General features: G+C 43.4%; 4 protein-coding genes, 3 non-coding genes and 1 pseudogene across 7 annotated transcripts in view; 5 read left to right on the top strand and 3 right to left on the bottom strand.

Moving 5' to 3' along the window:
• The window catches only part of Orc1 (origin recognition complex subunit 1), a 141,320-nt gene that overhangs the window by 56,666 nt on the left and 69,406 nt on the right, over positions 1-15,248 (top strand). The window lies entirely within an intron of this gene.
• On the top strand, positions 1,021-1,241 carry LOC137628018 (small nucleolar RNA U3; annotated as a pseudogene).
• LOC137628012 (small nucleolar RNA U3) lies at positions 7,639-7,844 on the top strand. Its single transcript, XR_011041316.1, has one exon. It is a non-coding gene; the product is annotated as a small nucleolar RNA U3 (small nucleolar RNA).
• On the bottom strand, positions 9,163-9,834 carry LOC137627314 (uncharacterized). Its single transcript, XM_068358397.1, has one exon. The coding sequence runs from the start codon at positions 9,832-9,834 to the stop codon at positions 9,163-9,165; it is 672 nt and encodes a 223-aa protein (XP_068214498.1).
• On the bottom strand, positions 9,831-12,238 carry LOC137627313 (mucin-7-like). The gene is made up of 2 exons (XM_068358395.1): positions 11,948-12,238; positions 9,831-9,998 (listed from the first exon to the last, which is right to left on the bottom strand). The coding sequence occupies exons 1-2, from the start codon at positions 12,236-12,238 to the stop codon at positions 9,831-9,833; spliced, it is 459 nt and encodes a 152-aa protein (XP_068214496.1).
• LOC137628016 (small nucleolar RNA U3) lies at positions 10,602-10,807 on the top strand. The gene has a single exon (XR_011041319.1). It is a non-coding gene; the product is annotated as a small nucleolar RNA U3 (small nucleolar RNA).
• On the bottom strand, positions 12,784-13,296 carry LOC137627312 (uncharacterized). The gene is made up of 2 exons (XM_068358394.1): positions 13,053-13,296; positions 12,784-12,926 (listed from the first exon to the last, which is right to left on the bottom strand). Exons 1-2 carry the CDS (start codon positions 13,294-13,296, stop codon positions 12,784-12,786), a joined length of 387 nt encoding a protein of 128 aa, XP_068214495.1.
• Positions 14,293-14,498, top strand: LOC137628004 (small nucleolar RNA U3). The gene has a single exon (XR_011041309.1). It is a non-coding gene; the product is annotated as a small nucleolar RNA U3 (small nucleolar RNA).

Here is a 15,248-nt window from a genome sequence, read left to right as displayed (position 1 = left end):
TGGGCAACGTCGGTGGGTCTGGTTCTGAGGAAGAAGGTGTAGGATTCTAGGCACGTTGGTCCTGTGAAGGCAGTACTTTGTTGGTAACCGTGGAGCCTTTGCAGGTGTTGGTGTTTTTACAAGTGGTTTCGAAGACGGCATGACTTGGCTGGTAGCAGGGCAGTCAGGGGTTGGCTGGAGGCAGTGAAAGGCTTTGAAGACTTGCTCTTTTTCTTCTTGTTGGGAGGTGGGGTTACAATAGCCTGTGCAGGAGTAGTGGCAGCTGGAGGTTGAATGACTGGAAGGGTGGCTCTCTTGGTTTTCTGATGAGGTTGAAGAACTTGCCATCATGGTACAGATTCCAGCCGTTGCAGCTGTACCAGATCTTTTGACTCTTTACATCAATGTTCACATCCCCATCAAGATTGAAGTGGATATGGAGAAAACCATAGTCTCTGACATTGTAGTACCTGGAAAAAATCTGGTGTGGCTTCCTATATCTATGGCAGAATTCTTGGCAAGGAGTATCAGTGCATTGTAGATAGTTCTGCAAATGAAGGTATGGATTTAAGCACTCATGGTGGGTCAACAGTTGGAGGACAGCGAGAGCAAAGTCCATGGGATATTTCGGCTGGCTATGATGGCCGAACGCTGAGGTGTAAGTCTCAGCTTGGCTAAAAATTTCATCCAGCTAGGATGAGCGAGAGGGGGGTGAGAACGGTGCTGATTGTCCTTTCCTTACTGGGAGCTGAACTAGCGTTCGGTGTATTGGATATATTTATTAGGTATTTTTATTTAGAGTTGGTGTGCATAATTGAAATATCTCTTCTCTGTGAAATTCCTAAGTGGTTAATTTTTATTTTGTCAATAATTTTAATTTTGTTTCATTTAACCATATATGGAAATTATTTAATCAACAATACTGAGTTTTTAAATCTATATAGAATATTACAAAATGATAGAGAATAACATAATTGTCACTAGTTTTGAGGAGAGTCAGCATCCTTTGTGACCAGTAGTGGAATTTGGGATGTTGAAGGTATGATCATACTACATAGGATCAATTCTATAGTGTGATTGACGAGTTTAAGTCCAAAACTCGGAACGAGTTCAACCACGATGACGAGGTTGAGTGTCGCGAGGTTGAGTGTCGTCCTCTGAGCGGGAAGCGGCTCTGGAGTATTAACTTACTGCAGAGCATTGAAGACCGTTCCCTCATGGGCTCGCCCTTGAGTGGAGGAGGACGTCACAGGCTGAGTGGTTGACTCACAATCCACTATGGGGTCTTATGACTTTCTTTTAATATTCCCTTTAAGGGATAAAAATTTCATCTATGAAAAACTCCCAAAAAGGGGGAATTAAGCTTAGTCCACACACCCAGATTTTGGGGAGCTTTTGCTCAGACGTGACAGACAGAGCTCTTAGATTCACACAGTCATAGCCTCAAATGGTTGCTTGGCCAGGTGTATTAAGGAGTACTAAAAAATGTTCACTGCTCATGTCAAAAGTATGACTGAAGGTAAGTCGGTACCGGTTTAGTATGTGGCTTACCTTTCTTATTCTGGCTTGAATGTGTCCTACCTCAGTGGTAGTATTTATAGAGGTATAAGAAATACAGTTCAGTTGTAAAATCAAGATTTATTTAATTTTTAAAATATGCTAAAATTCTAAAATAAGTCGCTATTAGCTCCTTTTGAATATCGCCAGCAGTATTTATTAAGATGTCCTTGGAAGTGATGAATTGGAACTCGGCGCCTTTTCTTCATAAAGTTGAATTTTCTTTCAAGCCAAGATCTTTCAATTCTTTGCGTATAAGCACTAGTAACTGGGTCAACATAATGGTGCTGAGGGTTTACATTTTGATGTTCAAATCCTAAATGCTGAAGTTGGCCATAAGCAGGCCACTCGTCGAAGTGAATTACTGAACCAAATTCCACCTCCCTTTGGATTATTGGTATTAACGTTTCTTTGTAAAGACTTAAGGGTTTGAGATGACAGCCCATAGATGAGTGATGCTTTATTTCTGACACGGGCAAAGTACATTGACCAGTGCGGACGGCAGGGTAGGAAGGTGACTGACCAACTGTGAACAGGTGAAAAAATGCGGGGCATTTGTGGTTTTTACAGTCAACATTACAATAAATGTGAAAGCCCACACTTGACATATAATAATGAAATGTATATAGAAATAAAGGATAGATGATTCTGCACCGGACTGAATAAATAATATGTACAGAAAAATATATACAAAGATGATAATATTGCTGCAAGTGTTGTAGGAGGTTTTCCTTACATTTCCATAAAGGGAGACAGGTAATTATAAACAGTTACTTAATAAACCAGCAATTCTGTAATAACTTTACCACTTAAATTTTCATTTCCGTAGACGGCAACAAGTTAACATAAACAATGACTTACTACACCAGCAATTCCGTAATTAATTGACACCATCTACCATATATATGTATATATATATATATATATATATATATATATATATATATATATATATATATATATATTTATATTTATATTTTGCTTTTCAAGGTAGGCCACATTCTGAAGGTAGGCCACACTCGGAAGGTAGGCCACATACTAAACCGGCACCGGTAAGTCCTTAGCAAAGCCAGGTACCTAGTCAGTATTAATATCCTTATATTGTCCCTGCTCCAAAGTAGGTCTGCTGGACAACTGTGTCCAAAATACATGTTCCTCATAGAACTGAAAGGAAGGTTTTCAGTGGTAGAGAAACTTTTATAGCACAATGTCCCAGTGAGTAGAAAAAACTGGGATAGCAATTGGAAGGATTATGAGTAGAAGAGAGAGGACTAGTTATAAATTTAAGAATTCATCTCTACTCTTTAGGGTGTTGGAGAAGAAGAGTCTGTTTGGGACCAAGGAGTATTTGGCCAAGTGATTGAAGGGATTTGGGGGCTTTGAACAGGGATGGAAGTCTGGAGAAAAGGTGAAAGGCTGTGGGGATGAGGTCTTTGAGGGACTTGGTTTCTATGTGTTGGGTAAAGTATGGTATGGGTTTGGTAGGGGAGTTGGTGGTATTGTTAGGGTAGGGATGACTTCATCAGGAGTGGTGCATGGTTGGTGGTGAGATATCCTCTGAGATTTTGGTGGCTGCTGGAGCTGAGGTGGTTGTTGAGACGAGTTTTACAGTGAGGTGTATTTCATGACCGTAATCCTTTTCAAATGCTCTGAATACTTGTTCCAGGCGTGATAAGAGAGGGCACAGTTGGTACATTTAGGAATTGTTAATTTGCCTTTCTTGTGGACTTTAGGTTTCCGTATTTAGTCTTGAATGGGGAAAGTCTCCCATATTCTAATGTCGAGGGAAGATGGGATGGGCTGATGAAGGTGGCGATGACTTTGTTTGTTGGGGCTGCAAAATCTTTTTGTGTAGCATTCTTCACTGGCGATGTTTTAAGAGGCTGGTGATGAAAGATAGAGGCATGGTGACAGGTTATTGGTAATAACTGCCTTCCTTTGCTTCTTGGCTGGACCAAGGAGCAAACTGTTTCTGTTCTCTCCTACTTTTAACTCTTCTCTCCTCGTCTTTTACTTAACTGGGACTTGCTGTTATAAAACTTTTCTCTACTCCTAAACCCCTTCCTTTTGGTTCCAATTGGATCCTAGGTTGTTTTCTTTTTTATTTTACCTGGCAGCCACGCTCTTGGGGCAGAGCAACTGCGCCTACTTTCTGTGTCTGGGATGGCTGTGTCGCTGACATTTTGTTCGCCATGAGAATAGTTCCGTTCAGCTACATAATCTCATATAAGAAATACTTATACTTCCGCAGCTACACTCCTGGTGTGGAGCAGATGTTAAAACTAAGAGCGCACTCTGTGTGCACTCTTAGGGACTAGTGCCTTGTGCCAAGAGCCCCCACTTGTCTGTAAATGCAGAGCATTCTGAACGAACAAACGAACGTCAAGTAGGATTCCGTCTGCAGGAGGCTGGTGTTGTCTTGATTCTTGGGGATAATGATAAGTTCGGCTTTGTGGATAAATACGATACTAAAGTAGAAGGAATCTAATTGTTAAAACTATGCAGAGTTGAGGGAATAACAAGCCTAGTAACTAATATATTAGTGAACAGGAGAAATCTTTGAGCATTCAAATAGGGAACAAGATTAGAAAGATCAGTCCTGGGTCAATTAAATAATATAGCGATTTTTTTCTAATGATATTTAATTTATGTTTCTACTTACGAAATATAAGAATTTATATCCTCATGATAAAGTTGCAGGATGCACTGATATAAATTGATTTATTGCATAAACAATTCAGTGTTAGGTTACATGTACTCAGTAGATGTTAACTAGGGTTCACTTGTGTGTTTGAGAAGCAATAAGTTTACAGTATATTAAACCAGTTTTTGTTGGGGGATAGCGCGAACGCAGTTCCCCGCTACACCCGAGTTGACCACATTTGGGTCAATCGCAAGGGTCAGCACCACCGGAGTGCAATGGTGAGCCTCGCCTTGGGGGAAACAAGCAACAGCACCGCAGCCTCAAAGGGCTCCACATTCCAGGCCTCCTTGTCGCCCTCCCACTGAACCTGCTCCAGTTGCCCCTATTCCTGTCACTGCCCATATACCAATCATCTAGTTTTGATGTTCAGGTTGATTTAAGTCATGGTTAGTCAGCACACCGAACTAATCATTTGTTTTCATGTTTACGCTTTGTAGAGTTATAATTCTATTATCAGTTATTAATCCCAACAAACTACATTCTTAACACCCTGTTAAGTTTGCAGTTCGTTTGTTCATTCTAGATTGCCCGGACTGGGGCTCTTAGATACTAGGTCATAGCCCCAAACAGGTGCAGCCTTGACCTTACGATCGGTTCCGCTGTTGCAAGTTCTCGGCTCACGAGAGACTTTTCCTTTTTAATCAGTAGCTCTATCCAGAACTGTTCCACAAAATATCAGGTGATCAGTTTACTCAAGCAGCAAGCCCCAACACAACAAGCTCACCTCCCTGGACTTACAGTCGCTCAGCTCCTTGAGCGTAACTGCAGGTAGGGAGGTGCGGCCGCTCAGCACCAAGAGCATAATCGCCAGGAGGACCAGGAAACCAGGTCCATACCGGAACCGAAGTGAAAATTTTAGTCATAAGTAAAAGTAGTGACATTAGCAAGTCCCAATGGATAGAAGAGACTGGGAGAGGAGGGAAGAAGCTTTAGTAGTAGAGAAAAGGAGCAGTTTAAAGCATAGTTGCTTATACCTGCTCAAGGGGGTTGTTACTAGAGGAAAGAGGAGGGATTGAATTATGTTGGAGGGAGTCTGACCAAGGGAGCAGACTTTAACTACAAGCTGTAGGATCAAGGGGACTAGCTTTTCAACAGGTAAGTACTCAACTTGGGAGATGACAGAGGACACTGTAGGGTCAGGAGAAGGAATCTGGGTAGGTTTGGGAGTGGTGTTGATGACTGGGTTTGGATCGGTGATTGGTGTTTGGGCAGTGACAGGAATAGGTGCAACTGGAGCAGGTTCAGTGGGAGGGCGATGAGGAGGCCTGGAATGTGGAGCCCTTTGAGTCTGCGGTGCTGTTGCTGTAGAGGGGGCTGCCTGTGGTGTTGATACTCTTCTGAGAAACTCAGGACACTTCTTATCCCAGGTATGGTGGGGTCCAGCAAGTTTGGACACTTGGCATGTGTTTCCATTCCATTTTTATGTGCATCTATGCATACTTGGGTTGTGTGGCGGTGGCTGCAAACTCCACATACCGCTGGGCTTCTGCAGTCCTCCTTGTGGTGTCCAAAGTGCTGACAATTGAAGCAGCGCAATGAGTCACTCGTAAAGTCCTTAGTGGAGAAAGATCCCCACAGTCCAAGGTCTAGTGTTTTTGGGATAGGGCCAATGAAAGTGACTGTGACACATCTGGTAGGCTGCTTGTGGCTGCCCAAACGTCTTAGCCTGGGCAACTTAACTGTAGTCAGTTATGAAGGACAGTGACATGTTGACTGGGTAATTGGTGACAATTGCTTTGCTTAATCTCTTGGCAGGATCAAGTAGGTCAAAGAGCCTTCAGTGTGTAGAAGGCTGGCACTATACTGATCCTTTGTGGTGATGATTATGTCACCCTTTAAGTTGTCTCTGGCTGAGATTTTTATTCCTGGATTTGAGGCTGCAATGGCTGCTACTGCTGCATAAGAGGGTGATCCTTCCACTGCAGGGAGCTTGAATTTCTGTAGAAGTCCTAGGTTCATAGGGGTAGGACAAGGTTCTGGAGACGGCTCAATAGTTGGAGTCGATGTGGCAGGAATTTCTTTGGATTCCTGAGATACTGGATCAGGTTTAGGAGCTTGAGAATGAGGGGTAATTGCTTCTGTTGGTTCAGGAGCAGGGTCTGTGGATGGAAGGAGTGTAGCAGTGGCTTCTGCAAGTAGCTGTGTAAGACACTGTGTACAGTTGCAGTCTTGCTGATGAGGTTCAGTCAGTGCAGGTCGAGGTCCATGGGAGGATCTTTTACCTCTATTGTTGGAGTACAGGCAGGTGGGGAGGCAGTGGATGTAGTAGTAGGTGGTTCCACTGTTGATCCACTTTTCTGTTTCTTTGCAGGTGGCTTCTTCACTGGGTTGGGACTGGGATCTGGAGCAGCAGGAACAGCTACTGCTGGTTCCTTCTTTTCCTTTTTCTCAGGCTTCTGGTGTGGGGGGGGGGCGGGGGTTGTGATTGTGAGGGACTTGATTAGGCCCTCCCCTGCCAGGCAAGGCCTCCAAACAGTTTGGATCACGATCCTCATCCAGGGCTGGTAACATGGGCCATCTGGGTGGCCTGCCTAGAGTCTTCAGCATTTTTTGTAGAACTCCTGGGGGGTGGAAGTGATGAATTTCCATGTCATGATTCCTTGGTGGGAGCACCCTCTTATACAAGGGGGGTTCCCTGTTTCTCCTGGTGACCAGTCGATATATTACATCATGGAACAGGTTGCAGTTGGTCACATCTGGACCATATCTTGTGAGGGACGCAGGCCCAGTCAAGAGTCCATCCAAACTGAGCTACCAGATGGAGGGCATGCATTATGAGATCCTGCCTGTGGCCGAAATAGGACTGGCAATCTGTACATGGCTTCCTGTCTGGGTGGCAGAAGGTTTGACAGGGCTGATGCACCTTGCTGTAGCAGAACCAACAAATGAAGGTCTTTCTATAACCACTCGTGGCAGACTCTCTTCGTAGTTACAGCCAAAAAATTTGGCAGGTTTCTGTTCAGTGACAGCCGAAAATTACGGCCAGTAGGCTTGCAGGGGACCTGTGGTATCCCCTGACCCGCGTGAACTGTCTTCTGTGTGAGATTAGGTGGTTCCTGAGCGGGAAGAGTACTCCTCTCTGTGTGGGAGCTGAGTTGAGACTGGGTGAAGAGATATGATGATGATGGGATATATTCATTAAGTATTTTTATATAACGTGTAAAAGTTAAATAATTTTTTTGTGTGATAATCCTAAGCTGTTAGTTTATATTTATTAATTTATCCTTCCTTTTCAAATGTTTTCATCTCATAATTTAGAGAAATTATTCAATCAACAATACATAGTTCTTAAATCTTTATACACTATTACAAAATGATAAAATTAACATAAATGTCACCAGTTTTGAGGAGAGTCAGCATCCATTGTGACCAGTAGTGGAAGTTTGGATGTTGAAGGTATGATCATACTACATAGGATCAATTCTATAGTGTGATTGACGAGTTTAAGTCCAAAACTCGGAACGAGTTCAACCACGATGACGAGGTTGAGTGTCGTCCTCTGAGCGGGAAGTGGCTCTGGAGTATTAGCTTACTGCAGAGCATTGAAGACCGTTCCCTCATGGGCTCGCCCTTGAGTGGAGGAGGACGTCACAGGCTGAGTGGTTGACTCCAATCCACTATTGGGTCTTATGACTTTCTTTTAACATTCCCTTTATGGGATAAAAATCTCACCAATCAATTTCCTCTATTGAGAAATTAATTAAGCCTTGATGAGTCCAGACTTGCTCTCTTAACGTATAAGTTTGGCCAAGCTGTTCCTATCATTATACCTTCCAATTATCACTATTTTTCATTCACATATCTAATATTCTTCAGCACATATTAAACTCCTTTAGTGGGTATTTTACAGAATGGGTAACCCTTACTTTTTCTTCAAGACTTCATATTTTCATGTATAAAAAATATTTTCATCTTGTTTTACATTCTCTAACCTGATTGCTTATAGTTACTTTGAAATACTCTATCAAAAACTTTCCAGCTATACGTAAGAATTTATGCATTCATTGGAGCTATTTCCCCTTTTCTGACTGTCTCTTCCATAGTTCTAACAGTTAATGATAGATAACTCGTCAAATGCTAATGGTTAGTCTGTGAGTATTTTAAAGTAGAATAATAGGATTTCTGACAAATTTGTTCGTTTTAGGTGGCCCGGGCTTTACGCCTGGACTGGGTCTCTTAGACTCGAAGTCATAGCCCCAAACAGGTGCAGTCCCGAACTCTCGATTGGTTCCGCTCTTGCAAGTTCTCGGCTCTCTAGAGAATTTTCTTTTTAAAACAGGAGCTCTATCAGAGCTGTTCTATAAAGTAATAAGTGATCAGTTCGCACAAACAGCTAGCTTCAACACAACAATCTCATCTGCTAGGACTTGCAGTCACTCAGGTCCTTGAGCATAACTGCAAGTAGGGAGGTGTGGCTGCTCAGCACCAAGAGCATAACCGCCAGGGGACCAGGAAACCAGGTCCATACTGGAACTGAAGTGAAAGTTTTTAGTGATATGAAAAAGCAGCGATAGTAGTAAGTCCCAGTGAGCAGAAGAGACTGGGAGAGGAAGGAAGAAAGTTTAGTAGTAGAGAAAAGGAACAGTTTAAAGCATAGTTGCTTATCCCTGCTCAAGGGTGGGTGTTTTTATAGGAGAGAGGAGGGATTGAATTATGCTGAAGGGAGTCTGAACAAGGGAGCAGACTTTAACTACGAGCTGTAGGATCAAGGGGGCCAGCTTTTCAACAGGTAAGGACTCAACTTGGGACATGAGGGAAGTCACCGTAGGATCAGGAGGAGGAATCTGGGTAGGATTGGGAACAGGGTTGATAACTGGGTTTGGATTGGTGACTGATGTCTGGGCAGTGACAGGAATAGGTGCAACTGGAGCAGGTTCAGTGGGAGGGAGACGAGGAGGCCTGGAACGTGGAGCCCTTTGAGGCTACGGTGCTGTTACTGTAAAGGTTGGTGGGGCTGCTTGTGGTGTTGATACTCTTCTGAGAAACTCAGGACACTTTTTATTCCAGGCATGATGGGGTCCAGCACAGTTTGGACATTTGACTTGTGATTCTATTCCATTTTTATGTGCATCTATGCAAACTTGGGTTGCGTGGCAGCGGCTACAGATCGCTGGGCTTCTGCAGTCCTCCTTGTGGTGTCCAAAGCGCTGACAATTGAAGCAGCGCAATGGGTCACTTGTAAAGTCATTTGTGGGGAAAGATCCCCACAGTCTAGGGTCCAGTGTCTTTGGGATAGGGCCAATGAAAGTGACTGTGACACTTCTGGTAGGCTGCTTGTGGCTGCCCAAATGTCTCTCAGCTTGGGCAACTTGACTGCAGTCAGTTATGAAGGACAATGACATGTTGACTGGGTAATTGACGACGATTGCTTTACTTAATTTCTTGGCAGGATCAACGTAGGTAAAGGAGGCTTCAGTGTGTAGAAGGCTGGCACTGTCCTGATCCTTTGTGGTGATGATTATGTCACCCTTTAAGTTGGCTCTGGCAGAGATTTTTATTCCTGGGTTTGAGGCTGCAATGGCTGCTACTGCTGCATAAGAGGGTGATCCTTCCACTGCATGGTGCTTGGATTTCTGTGGAAGTCCAAGGTTCATGGGGTAGAACGAGGTTCTGGAGACGGCTCAATAGTTGTAGTCGATGTGGCAGGAATTTCCTGGGATTCTTGAGATACTGGAGCAGGTTTAGGAGCTTGTGAATGAGTGGTAGTGACTTCTGTTGGTTCAGGAGCAGGGTCTGTGGATGGAAGGAGTTTAGCCAGCTGTGTAAAATCTTTACATGGTTTCCTGTCTGGGTGGCAGAAGGTTTGACAGGGCTGATGCACCTTGCTGTAGCAGAACCAACAAATGAAGGTCTTGCTATACCCACTCATGGCAGACTCCCTTCGTAGTTACAGCCAAAAATTTTGGCAGGTTTCTGTTCAGTGACAGCCGAAAATTACGGCCAGCAGGCTGGGAGGGGACCTGTTGTATCCTCTGACCCAAGTGAACTGTGTCTTCTGTGTGAGATTAGCTGGTTCCTGAGCGGGAAGAGTACTCCTCTCTGTGTGGGAGCTGAGTTGAGACTGGGTGAATAGATGATATGATGATGATGAGATATATTCATTAAGTATTTTTATATAACGTGCAAAAGTTAAATAATTTTTCTCTGTGATAATCCTAAGCTGTTAGTTTATATTTATTAATTTATCATTCCTTTTTAAATGTTTTCATCTCATAATATAGGGAAATTATTCAGTCAACAATACATAGTTCTTAAATCTTTATACACTATTACAAAATGATAAAATTAACATAAATGTCACCAGTTTTGAGGAGAGTCAGCATCCATTGTGACCAGTAGTGGAAGTTTGGATGTTGAAGGTATGATCATACTACATAGGATCAATTCTATAGTGTGATTGACGAGTTTAAGTCCAAAACTCGGAACGAGTTCAACCACGATGACGAGGTTGAGTGTCGTCCTCTGAGCGGGAAGCGGCTCTGGAGTATTAACTTACTGTAGAGCATTGAAGACTGTTCCCTCATGGGCTCGCCCTTGAGTGGAGGAGGACGTCACAGGCTGAGTGGTTGACTCCAATCCACTATTGGGTCTTATGACTTTCTTTTAACATTCCCTTTATGGGATAAAAATCTCACCATTCAAATTCCTGTATTGGGAAATTAATTAAGCATTGATGAGTGTAGACTTGCTCTCAATGTATAAGTCTGGCCAAGCTGTTCTTATCATTATACCTTCCAATTATCACTATTTTTCATTCACATATCTAATATCATTCTTCAGCACATATTAAACTCCTTTAGTGGGTATTTTGTTAGAATGGGTAACCCTTTTTCTTCAAGACTATATTTTCATGTATAAAAAATATTTTCATCTTTTTTTAGTCTCTAGCCTGATTGATTATAGTTATTTTGGAATACTCTATCAAAAACTTTCCAGCTGTACGTAAGAATTTATGCATTCATTGGAGCTATTTCCCCTTTTCTGACTGTCTCTTCCATAGTTCTTACAGTTAATGATAGATAACTCGTCAAATGCTAATGGTTAGTCTGTGAGTATTATAAAGTAGAATGATAGGATTTCTGACAAATTTGTTCGTTCTAGATGGCCCGGACAGGGTCTCTTAGACTCGAAGTCATAGCCCCAAACAGGTGCAGTCCCAACTTCTCGATCGGTTCTGCTTTTGCAAGTTCTCAGCTCTCGAGAGAATTTTCTTTTTTAAACAGGAGCTCTATCAGAGCTGTTCTATAAAATAATAGGTGATCAGTTCGCACAAACAGCTAGCTTCAACACAACAATCTCATCTGCCAGGACTTGCAGTCACTCAGCTCCTTGAGCATAACTGCAAATAGGGAGGTGTGGCTGCTCAGCACCAAGAGCATAACCGCCAGGGGACCAGGAAACCAGGTCCATACTGGAACTGAAGTGAAAATTTTTAGTGATATGAAAAAGCAGCGATAGTAGTAAGTCCCAATGAGCAGAAGAGACTGGGAGAGGAGGGAAGAAACTTTAGTAGTAAAGAAAAGGAGCAGTTTAAAGCATAGTTGCTTATCCCTGCTCAAGGGTGGGTGTTATTATAGGAGAGAAGAGGGATTGAATTATGCTGGAGGGAGTCTGAACAAGGGAGCAGACTTTAACTACAAGCTGTAGGATCAAGGGGGCCAGCTTTTCAACAGGTAAGGACTCAACTTGGGACATGAGGGAAGTCACCGTAGGATCAGGAGGAGGAATCTGGGTAGGATTGGGAACAGGGTTGATAAGTGGGTTTGGATCGGTGACTGGTGTCTGGGCAGTGACAGGAATAGGTGCAACTGGAGCAGGTTCAGTGGGAGGGCGACGAGGAGGCCTGGAATGTGGAGCCCTTTGAGGCTGCGGTGGCTGCTGCGGTGCTGTTGCTGTAGAGGTTGGTGGGGCTGCTTGTGGTGTTGTTACTCTTCTGAGAAACTCAGGACACTTCTTATTCCAGGCATGATGGGGTCCAGCAGTTTGGACATTTGACATGTGTTTCTATTCCATTTGTTTGTGCATCTATGCAAACTTGGGTTGCGTGGCAGCGGCTACAGATCGCTGGGCATCTACAGTCCTCCTTGTGGTGTCCAAAGCGCTTACAATTGAAGCAGCGCAATGGGTCACTTGTAAAGTCATTTGTGGGGAAAGATCCCCACAGTTCAAGGTCCAGTGTCTTTGGGATAGGGCCAATGAAATTGACTGTGACACTTCTGGTAGGCTGCTTGTGGCTGCCCAAATGTCTCTCAGCCTGGGCAACTTGACTGCAGTCAGTTATGAATGACAATGACACGTTGACTGGGTAATTGACGACGATTGCTTTACTTAATCTCTTGGCAGGATCAAGTAGGTCAAAGAGCCTTCAGTGTGTAGAAGGCTGGTACTACCGTGATCCTTTATGGTGATGATTATGTCACCCTTTAAGTTGGCTCTGGCAGAGATTTTTATTCCTGGGTTTGAGGCTGCAATGGCTGCTACTGCTGCATAGGAGGGTGATCCTTCCACTGCATGGTGCTTGGATTTCTGTGGAAGTCCAAGGTTCATGGGGTAGAACGAGGTTCTGGAGATGGTTCAATAGTTCTAGTCGATGTGGCAGGAATTTCCTGGGATTCTTGAGATACTGGAGCAGGTTTAGGAGCTTGTGAATGAGTGGCCGTGACTTCTGTTGGTTCAGGAGCAGGGTCTGTGGATGGAAGGAGTGTAGCCAGCTGTGTAAAACTGCGTACAGTTGCAGTTTTGCTGATGAGTTTCAGTTAGTGCAGGATGTTGACGTGCATGGGAGGATCTTTTACATCTATTGTTGGAGTACAGGCAGGCGGGCCAGCAGTGGATGTAGTAGTAAGTGGTTCCACTGTTGATCCACTTTTCTGTTTCTTTGCAGGTGGCTTCTTCACTGGGTTGGAACTGGAATCTGGAGCAGCAGGAACAGCTACTGCTGGTTCCTTCTTATCCTTTTTCTCAGGCTTCTGCTGTGGGGGGGGTGGGGTTGTGATTGTGAGGGACTTGATTAGGCCCTCCCCTGCTAGGTAAGGCCTCCAAACGGTTCGGATCATGATCTTCATCCAGGGCTGGTAACAGGGGCCATCTGGGTGGCCTGCCTAGAGTCGTCAGCATTTTTTGTAGAACTCCTGGGGAGTGGAAGTGATGAATTTCCATGTCATAATTCCTTGGTGGGAGTGCCCTCTTATACAAAGGGGGTTCCCTGTTTCTCCTGGTGACCAGTCGATATATTACATCATGGAACAGGTTGCAGTTGGTCACATCTGCACCATATCTTGTGAGGGACACAGGCCTAGTCAAGAGTCCATCCAAACTGAGCGACCAGATGGAGGGCATGCATTATGAGATCCTGCCTGTGGCCGAAATAGGACTGGCAATCCGTACATGGCTTCTTATTGGGGTATTAAAGAAGAAGCCATGTACGGATTGCCAGTCCTATTTCGGCCACAGACAGGATCTCATAATGGCTTCCTGTCTGGGTGGCAGAAGGTTTGACAGGGCTGATGCACCTTGCTGTAGCAGAACCAACAAATGAAGGTCTTGCTATACCCACTCATGGCAGACTCCCTTCGTAGTTACAGCCAAAAATTTTGGCAGGTTTCTGTTCAGTGACAGCCGAAAATTACGGCCAGCAGGCTGGCAGGGGACCTGTGGTATCCTCTGACCCGAGTGAACTGTGTCTTCTGTGTGAGATTAGCTGGTTCCTGAGCGGGAAGAGTACTCCTCTCTGTCTGGGAGCTGAGTTGAGACTGGGTGAATAGATGATATGATGATGATGGGATTTATTCATTAAGTATTTTTATATAACGTGTAAAAGTTAAATAATTTTTCTGTGTGATAATCCTAAGCTGTTAGTTTATATTTATTAATTTATCATTCCTTTTCAAATGTTTTCAACACATAATATAGGGAAATTATTCAATCAACAATACATAGTTCTTAAATCTTTATACACTATTACAAAATGATAAAATTAACATAAATGTCACCAGTTTTGAGGTGAGTCAGCATCCTTTGTGACGAGTAGTGGAAGTTTGGATGCTGAAGGTATGATCATACTACATAGGATCAATTCTATAGTGTGATTGACGAGTTTAAGTCCAAAACTCGGAACGAGTTCAACCACGATGACGAGGTTGAGTGTCGTCCTCTGAGCGGGAAGCGGCTCTGGAGTATTAACTTACTGCAGAGCATTGAAGACCGTTCCCTCATGGGCTCGCCCTTGAGTGGAGGAGGACGTCACAGGCTGAGTGGTTGACTCCAATCCACTATTGGGTCTTATGACTTTCTTTTAACATTCCCTTCAGGGAATAAAAATCTCACCAATCAATTTCCTCTATTGAGAAATTAATTAAGCCTTGATGAGTCCAGACTTGCTCTCTTAACGTATAAGTTTGGCCAAGCTGTTCTTATCATTATACCTTCCAATTATCACTATTTTTCATTCACATATCTAATATTCTTCAGCACATATTAAACTCCTTTAGTGGGTATTTTACAGAATGGGTAACCCTTACTTTTTCTTCAAGACTTCATATTTTCATGTATAAAAAATATTTTCATCTTGTTTTACAGTCTCTAACCTGATTGCTTATAGTTACTTTGAAATACTCTATCAAAAACTTTCCAGCTATACGTAAGAATTTATGCATTCATTGGAGCTATTTCCCCTTTTCTGACTGTCTCTTCCATAGTTCTAACAGTTAATGATAGATAACTCGTCAAATGCTAATGGTTAGTCTGTGAGTATTTTAAAGTAGAATAATAGGATTTCTGACAAATTTGTTCGTTTTAGGTGGCCCGGGCTTTACGCATGGACTGGGTCTCTTAGACTCGAAGTCATAGCCCCAAACAGGTGCAGTCCCGAACTCTCGATTGGTTCCGCTCTTGCAAGTTCTCGGCTCTCTAGAGAATTTTCTTTTTAAAACAGGAGCTCTATCAGAGCTGTTCTATAAAGTAATAAGTGATCAGTTCGCACAAACAGCTAGCTTCAACACAACAATCT

This window comes from Palaemon carinicauda, chromosome 35 (genome assembly GCF_036898095.1).
Source record: "Palaemon carinicauda isolate YSFRI2023 chromosome 35, ASM3689809v2, whole genome shotgun sequence".
Lineage (NCBI taxonomy): Eukaryota > Metazoa > Arthropoda > Malacostraca > Decapoda > Palaemonidae > Palaemon > Palaemon carinicauda.
This window is presented reverse-complemented; position numbering and strand designations above follow the sequence as displayed.

Bases quoted from the DNA above. Each gene is read 5' to 3' on its own strand.
- LOC137627313 (XM_068358395.1), bottom strand. From the start codon at position 12,238: ATGTCAAATGTCCAAACTGCTGGACCCCATCATGCCTGGAATAAGAAG. The intron at 9,999-11,947 runs GTGACTTCCCTC...GATTTTACACAG, and splicing joins TTCCTCCTCCTGATCCTACG to CTGGCTAAACTCCTTCCATC.
- LOC137627314 (XM_068358397.1), bottom strand. From the start codon at position 9,834: ATGAACCTTGGACTTCCACAGAAATCCAAGCACCATGCAGTGGAAGGA.
- LOC137627312 (XM_068358394.1), bottom strand. From the start codon at position 13,296: ATGATCCGAACCGTTTGGAGGCCTTACCTAGCAGGGGAGGGCCTAATC. The intron at 12,927-13,052 runs GTACTCCAACAA...TTCCATCCACAG, and splicing joins CACTGCTGGCCCGCCTGCCT to ACCCTGCTCCTGAACCAACA.